This window comes from Mercenaria mercenaria, chromosome 3 (genome assembly GCF_021730395.1).
Source record: "Mercenaria mercenaria strain notata chromosome 3, MADL_Memer_1, whole genome shotgun sequence".
Lineage (NCBI taxonomy): Eukaryota > Metazoa > Mollusca > Bivalvia > Venerida > Veneridae > Mercenaria > Mercenaria mercenaria.
In genome coordinates this window covers 41,131,954-41,140,688 of record NC_069363.1, presented here as the reverse complement: position 1 = coordinate 41,140,688, position 8,735 = coordinate 41,131,954, and the positions used below count along the sequence as shown (strand labels likewise).

At 34.9% G+C, this 8,735-nt stretch overlaps 1 protein-coding gene across 1 annotated transcript; it reads right to left on the bottom strand.

The window, feature by feature from the left end:
* Positions 1–271: 271 nt before the first annotated feature.
* On the bottom strand, positions 272–7,169 carry LOC123524987 (PAT complex subunit Asterix-like). Its single transcript, XM_045303648.2, is given in 5 exon segments — positions 272–1,423; positions 4,374–4,435; positions 4,437–4,472; positions 4,800–4,899; positions 7,044–7,169. Coding segments are annotated over 5 exon segments (318 nt in total). The 5' UTR covers positions 7,094–7,169; the 3' UTR covers positions 272–1,353.
* Between the last annotated feature and the right edge of the window lie 1,566 nt (positions 7,170–8,735).

The following is an 8,735-nucleotide window of genomic DNA, read 5'->3' as shown; positions in this document are numbered from 1 at the left end:
AGCCATCCTAAACATGTGCTCTGCATGTCGTCTTAAATCTCTTGATGTAGTGAACATTTGTGCCAAGTTACTTTAAAATCCTTCTAGCAGTTCAAGAGTTACAGAGTGGACACGAAATTGCTAATGGACAGACACCGGTGTAATAACATAATACGTCCCTTTGGGCATATAAAAACTAGGAAAAGATGAGTAAGTCCATCCATTACCAAGTGACATTCACGTTTGAAATTCCGATTAAAGCATGTTTTTGATTCAGATATACTGACAACACTTCAACTGTGTAGATCTTTATTTTCACAATTTCATTTTTTTACATTTTTCTGACATTGCACTGGAAATATTCAATACAACAGCTTACAAATTAGTATATATTATTTATCTGGTTGCATTTCATAAAATTAACTACAAAAAAAACATGGATGAACACTGAGTTATGTGAATTTGTATAAAAGTATACAAAAAGAAAAATGTTTTGCAAACACAAAATTAAAACCATGTTAAGATTTAAAAGCTAATTAAAGTAATGTACCTATTAATGAATATTTGCAATTTCAATGCAATAACTTTTTCTCTGTATGTGATTTTAGCATTTTCCAGCTCATTGTTCGTATAAACTACATTAGCAGCAGCAAGAGAATGCCAAAACAGCATGATGAGACTCTCATGTACATTGCAGATTACCATTACAGGTCCATTACCTTAATAAATATATAATACATAATTATTCTAAAAGTAACAAACAAATATACTAAATACTCAATTTTTTAAGGGCTATGTTATAATACCTGCCTAACTTGAAATAATCAATTTCAATAAAATGCCAAAATTTTGAAAATACATCTTCTACTTTAATCTAAGGGAAGTAACTATCTTCATTTAGAAAACACCTCTCTAATTCAGTTGATCTTGAACCCGTCTCCTGTCATTTTCTCAAACTGATTGGCTTTACCAATAAAAAATTGCATTTCTAAAATGAAGACCAGTCTTGTCTTGAACAATTATACATTTCTTCACTTCAGACTGACAAATTGAATGAACACTAAAACATACAAACACTAGCAACATCTTCATCTTCCATCTATTCAAGTTCACCTTCAACGAAGAACAGTCAAAATCACAAGGAAATATCAATCTGAATGTTAAGTAATTTTTACAGGCATGTAAAACAGGAAACAATATTGATCGGTTTGTAAAACTGATATATTAAAAATTTTTCAAGCTTGTTGGGAAACAAACATTTTCTCATTAAGTCTCTGTCTTTTAGAACTTTTTCCTACATCTCCATTTGCTTTAATCCTGGTTATAATACTGGTTACAATGAGTTACAATGGAATGTTAAAACTAAGGTGAAGGTCATTGCCATGGCGGGGTCATTGGCTGTGGATTCTGTAGATATGACATCACTACTGCTGATATTGACAACCTGAAACAGAAAAATATAGTGAACATTTATTATGGTACAAGAAATTTTATAGATGCTCAATTTTCAACAAAAATAACACTTAACTTTATACAAAAGTATGCTTAAAAACATCATAGTTAGCTAAAAAGCCCATTCAGAACTTAAGTTAAGACATACATTTCTTATGTTGTCTGTATATGTCTGCTTTTATTTTTACAGTCTGACAACACTGTTCTAAGCAGCCAATCAAGGGAAGGCGCAAAAGTGGCACTTTAAGACAGAGTGTTGCTTAATAGAGGTAAGTTTGATATGAATAAAGGAAATGTGGCTGCTTTAGGAAAGTGGTTAATAGTGCTGACTGCTTCTGTTCTACAGGTTTGACTGTATCACAGAGAAATATACAAGTTTAATAAATTTTCATTGACTGTTATCTTTTAAGATTCACAACAACAATATCAAATAAACTGTGCATAATAGCTACAAAGGCCATTTATCATACTGTACGATATATTTCACATTTAGAATTTGCTACAAGTGCCCAGAGAGGGAAAATGTGCTGGTCAATGGAACTAGATATGTGTTCATGGGACACTGGTGATCCCATTTCCTGTCAGTATATGGTTATATGTTACTTGTAAACAGTGAAAGACTAAACTTTCTTATTTCTTTTGTGTAGGGATTTGAGTCCCAGGTGGTGAAGTGGTGAAGGGGGCTGTATGCTGGAGGTATCGGAACTACAAAATAAAATTAAAAAAAAAAAACAATATTAAGAAACTATGAGTATTTTTCCAAGGGGTGGTCATTGAAACCCCAGATGCACAACTTCACATGCTGAGCAACATTCTGATAAAGTTATATTACTCCATAACTCTGGTCTTGCAGAGTGAAATTCCAATCAAAACCCCAAGTACACAACTTCAAACGCTAATGATATTCCTATATAATTGCATGACACTAGGTCATACAACTTTTGCATTACATGAAATACAAACTTAAAATTTATTTTTGCATATTTTTAACCAAGTCAAGGGCCTTAACTCTGGTTTGTTTGGCTGAGTAAAATCTCAACATTACACCATGTGCACAACTTCACATGTAGAACCAACATCCTTTAATGTTCCATGAGTATAGGTCAAAACCTATTTGAGATACATATGATACACACTTTAAGGCCCTTAGAGAATAGTTCTGACAAAATCAAGGGCCTTAACTCTGGTTTGTTTGGCTGAGTAAAATCTCAACATTACACCATGTGCACAACTTCACATGTAGAACCAACATCCTTTAATGTTCCATGATTATAGGTCAAAACCTATTTGAGATACATATGATACACACTTTAAGGCCCTTCGAGAATAGTTCTGACAAAATCAAGGGCCTTAACTCTGGTTTGTTTGGCTGAGTAAAATCTCAACATTACACCATGTGCACAACTTCACATATAGAACCAACATCCTTTAATGTTCCATTATTATAGGTCAAAGCCTATTTGAGATACATATGATACACACTTTAAGGCCCTTAGAGAATAGTTCTGACAAAATCAAGGGCCTTAACACTGGTTTGTTTGGCTGAGTAAAATCTCAACATTACACCATGTGCACAACTTCACATATAGAACCAACATCCTTGTATGTTCCATGATTATAGGTCAAAACCTATTTGAGATACATATGATACACACTTTAAGGCCCTTAGAGAATAGTTCTGACAAAATCAAGGGCCTTAACTCTGGTTTGTTTGGCTGAGTAAAATCTCAACATTACACCATGTGCACAACTTCACATATAGAACCAACATCCTTTAATGTTCCATTATTATAGGTCAAGGCCTATTTGAGATACATATGATACACACTTTAAGGCCCTTAGAGAATAGTTCTGACAAAATCAAGGGCCTTAACTCTGGTTTGTTTGGCTGAGTAAAATCTCAACATTACACCATGTGCACAACTTCACATATAGAACCAACATCCTTTAATGTTCCATGATTATAGGTCAAAACCTATTTGAGATACATATGATACACACTGTAAGGCCCTTACAGAATAGTTCTGACAAAATCAAGGGCCATAACTCTGGTTCTGGCAGCAAAATCCCAGGTGTACAACTTCACATGATGAACAAAACCCTAAAACCTTTTAATGACTCTATGTCAAAATACTTATCTGAGATATGTGCCACACACACTTTTAGGCCTTTATGCATATTTTAATGTCAATGGCCAGAACTTTTATTTCTTACTGTTTGAAATCCCAAACGAAACACCACAACTGTGCACAACTTCACAAGCTATTTAAAATAACAATCCTATGAAGTTTCATGACTTTAGTCAATACTTGTTTAAGATATACCATAACACAGTATTCTCTCAAATAAAATCAGACAGGTCTGAGCTATTACAGAAATTTTAAATGTAAAATTAAAGATCATCTTCAATTATTATTGCATAATTTTTCACTTATACTACTGGCAAGGTCTGGTGCAATTTGACAAGCAGTTTTAAAAAAGAGTATGTTAACGACAATTGGGAAAATACCTCTGTAATCTGACTTAATTGGGAATAATGGAAACTTAATGAAAATGTAAGTCAATTTCTTTTTGAATAACATTTTTTAAAATGTGATGGGCATATTGATAACTGTTTACTAAATTTAAAGAGTTTACAGAAAGGCAAAAATATTTTTGAAAAGCAAAAAATCCTAGGCAGTAACAATAGTTTGGGAATTTTAAGTTCAGCATTGGGGGAAAAAACCATACTTTTTGCATTGGGATTGCCTCCTTTTACATGTGGTAGCTTTTTAGGAGAGAAAAAAACTCTGACCTATGATATAATAATAGTTTACCCAAAACAAAGCTCAAGTGAGCTAAGAAGAGCATACAAGTATACTCTTGTAAAGAAGAGACAATATAGATAATAATATTGAAGGAACTACCAATACAAGAGTACATTCTGCAATTATGTGACTTACATAAAACTGCTCAATGTTTGTTTGGTATCTTCTGAAGCTCTTGAGTTTGCAAAGCTGATGAAAAGAACAATACACTGCACACCAGGCACACCACTTCAGCTGAAATAGATGAAGATTTGTTTAAGTTTTCCTAGGTTCAAACTTCATGTTATACTAACAGTTAAGGAAAGCCCAAATATTTTAACAAATTTTTGAAAACTTGTAATTACTGTTTCAAATATTTTGACCTGTATTAGGTATATTGCTTTAAGGTGAGCTGTTACCCTGCTGTAACATAACAAATGTTATCACTTTATTGCCAGACAGTGCTGAAATGACAACTGCCAATGGCAATGGCTGACAAACCAGTCACTCAATGTCCATTTTTCTTCTTCTAAGGAATTACTACTTTTCAAACATATATGAAATACAGAACACTGTGCATACCTTCATCATGAGACCACACATACTAAATATCATGCCAAGAAGATTCATGTAGTCTGGTGTAGGATCATCTCCGGGTCCACTGCTACTTGGAGGCTTGTATCTAAATGGAAGACATATACGTAAGTTAAAACTACACAGCTCACATTGACCCAAAAAGCTATAAAAATAAACAGATCAGCTACTTGAAAGGCATATAGAGCAAATCTCACCAACATCACATGGGAATTGAATGAGATTTTATTGTACCAGTGTATGAAACAGACAGCAGAAGGATAAAAATTTATTGCCACTGTAATACTTTAATAAGCGTCTGTTGATTTGATCACAAGTGATCAAGTCAGCAAACGCTTCAATAAGATAACGCGCCGACACGAACTCAGCGAGATTATCTCCTGTTGCCATTCTGTGTATTTTATACATCTCAAAAGTGTATCCTCTAACTCCATAAAAAGAAGCAGCCAGTGACTGAATTTAAAATGCTGATTTTTTGGGTGCATTTTTTAGACATATGAAATTGAATATTTACTGTTGCATAAATGTGATGATTTCCTATCATTTCTAGATGTGCCTGATAAGTTTCATAATCCCAGGTAATGTTCACTGTTGTATAGTCCAGGATTACAGTAATCAGCATTTTTTTCCCCTTATGCTGTAAATCACTTTAATATATTCCTGTGATCTTGAATTCACGAATTCCTGCACCCTGAATTATTTCACGGATTTATGAATTTGTGACGGGACAGTCAGAAATTTAACTTTGCGAAGGTTCTTATATTATATTAGCGGAATTCCAATTCTGGAAGTCATGATTACATAAATGCCCATTCTTCCGTACTGTACCAAATTTATGCTCGCCAAAGAATCGTTAAATACATGGTCCATAAATTATGGTTATTTTGTATTGGTAATCGGTTACTTTATTCACACAAATTGCTTTTGTTCAACTGAACTTGATTGAAAAGAGCATTTTAATCCTTTAATCAATTTACGGGCGATTATTCTTCTTACATTTAATAGCTGATAAAATGTTCAAAGTTTGTTACAGTCATTTCATAAAAAATTGTAACGTACAAGAATACAATACAATGGTGTGATAAATTGTCCGCTAATCCCTATTAATATCCAAATAAAATGTGTAAAAAAAATTCAGGTTTATTGAGAAGATAAATGATGATATGGATCATCCCCTCAGGCAACACGAGCTCTGTATGTTTGACACATACAATTTACAAAAGTGCATCAAGGAGATGCTCTCCATAACCTGTTAAAAAACCAACATTATTATGTTATATACATCCCTGCCAGCTGCCTGTAAATCCAATTTTTATTACACTTATTCATGATATATTGAAATAAATTGAAGCTCATTCAACAAACATCATGTACACGTGGCATCGCCAAACTTGACCGTGTTTCAGAATTTTTTCCGATGTCTGTATGTTATGGAAGGAAATTTACACGGATTTATGAATTCGCAATGCACACGATTCGTGGAAAATAGCAAAAACTAAAACACTGTGAATAATACCGGATTTACAGTATATGTGGTACGGACTATTGGACCCGTTCGCAAAATTTTGCAAACAGTCTTTCACAATTTTCAAATTGGGTCCGCTGCACCTATTCACAATTGGTGTGAAAATCTATAAAAATAGTAGGAAAACGTAAAAAAAGCATCAAGTTTTTTATCAATTTTTGGGAGGAAATGCGTCTGATTGATTTGTTAACTTCGTCCTATATTATCAACCCTTGAAAGTGAATTCATAGTGCAATTAGGTACGAATCTGGTACAAATCATTTAAATAGTTTCATTCCACAGACTCAATTCACTTCCATTGGTTGAAAAAATGGCATCAAGTCTATCTTGTCTTTTTTTATATCATCGGCAAATTATGAATATTTTAAAGAAGCATTTAATTCGAAAATTGTGGGGTATTTGCTAAGGAAGTGGCTATTCCTACGGCTCTCCCGTAACAATAGTGAAATAGCCTACAGGGACATTTTTCCATTTATATGATTCAAGTAGGCAGATTGTAGTATTACAAAAAGTGTTTCTGGTATGATTAGACTTTGTTCCCGCAGAACTCGATAGACTGAAAACACGTCTAAACAACAAAGCTGATGTTTATCGCCATCCGAATTTATATTTCGCCCGAATATGTACCAGTTACTTCGAGGCTAAAACTGCCAAAAAATCACATATATATGGATTGAAGTCTAAATACAGTTAACAAACAATATTACCTTGTTATTTTATTGGGTCTTCTGGGGTCATTTACACTGTTGGTAGACATATTTCTGGGAAAAAATGTTGTTCAAATTAAGCTGCGAACAGCCGGAAGTCAGTGTCACTCTGCTCTATTCAACGACACGGTCATACTTACGGCCCCATCAAAAGAAGATTTCTCGGAAGCACAGAGCACCACAAACACATTATGCATTATAATTCATCTTGGCGGGTTTATATGGTTACAGTTTCGAAACACATCTCTTAAAGACTATTCATTTTTTCTTAAGGATAATCAATCACGTTTGAACAAAATTTTAAGACGTTTTGCTGTTTCTTTCTTCTGAATTTACGCTTGTTGACTATCCAGCTAGAGGCAGCAACCCACTAGATGTTTTTCTGACAAACCGATCGGAACTGATCAATTCAAGTACAACCTTACCTGGCATTAGTGCTCACCATGCAATCTTCGTAGATACAAAATGGTGCGCCCCTCATCGCAAACCAGTAATTTTTTATCATAGTTTAGCGCTTAGTACTTATGCGGGGAAAAGTCAGCATAGCTGGGATATGCCAACTTATAGTGGACAATGAGGTGCCCTCACTCCAATTAAAGTGCCCAGAATTTCAACCGGCTCTGGATAAAAAAAGCCATTCATCGCATAATTAGATTATTTCTCTGATGGTTCCGGACAGCCAAGAATTCAAACTCTCCTCCAGATTGGGAAAAGTACTCAGCCATTAAACGTAAAGCAAAGAAACCGCAGAACAGTCATGAAACACATGTAGCGTCCATGTGTGCTGAGGGCCAGAAGAACCCAAAAGTCTTCTGAAACTATATAAAATCCAAGAAGAATTTAAACTTTAGCGAAAGATGGTATCACCTAAAACACAGCCAAGAAGAAAGCTGATGGTACTAAACCATCTATTTTCACCTGTGCTCTCCGAGGAAGATGCTATCTCTCATCTAAATTTGCCATCTAGTAAAATACCCCCACCCCCTCACCCCCATCCCCCCAGCTGGAACAATCAACAACACAGAGAAGGGTGTATTCAAATTTCTAAAGGGGCTAGAACCACACAAGATCTTTTCTAAACTTCGGACGCTTGCCATTGATGAGCTGACACCAGGGCCAACAAGTTTCTACCAACTGTCTATCGATCAGGGTCAAATACCATGTGATTGAAAACTGCACTAGTTCCCCATGCCTTCAAATCAACTCCTTCCAACTACCGTGCGATCTTCTTGACCTCTTTAACCTGTAGGCTCTTGGAACACATCATCTTCATATCAGCTACATCTTGTTTCACTTTTTGATTCGAACGATATTCTCTCTGGTTTCCGTCATGGCATTAAAAACATTTCTGTAATACCCAACTTATTCTCACCAAAATAACTCAGCAAAAGTCATCAACAAAATCAGCAAAAAGACGCTATTCTTCTTAATTTTAGTAAGGCATTTGATTAGGTTAGTCAGCTATATCAATACGGAGACAGGAGCAGTATTAATTCTTGGATCGCCAATTTTCCGCATTGTCTCACACAACAAGTAGTTCTTGATGGTTCTAGTACAGAAGTCTCTTCTATCTCATCTGGTGTCGCACATGGCATTGTTCTTGGCCCTCTTCTCTTCCTTACGTACATCAAAGACCTGCCTTCGAGAGACAGATCAACAGACCACCTTTTCAGAAATGATTGTCCAATGTAC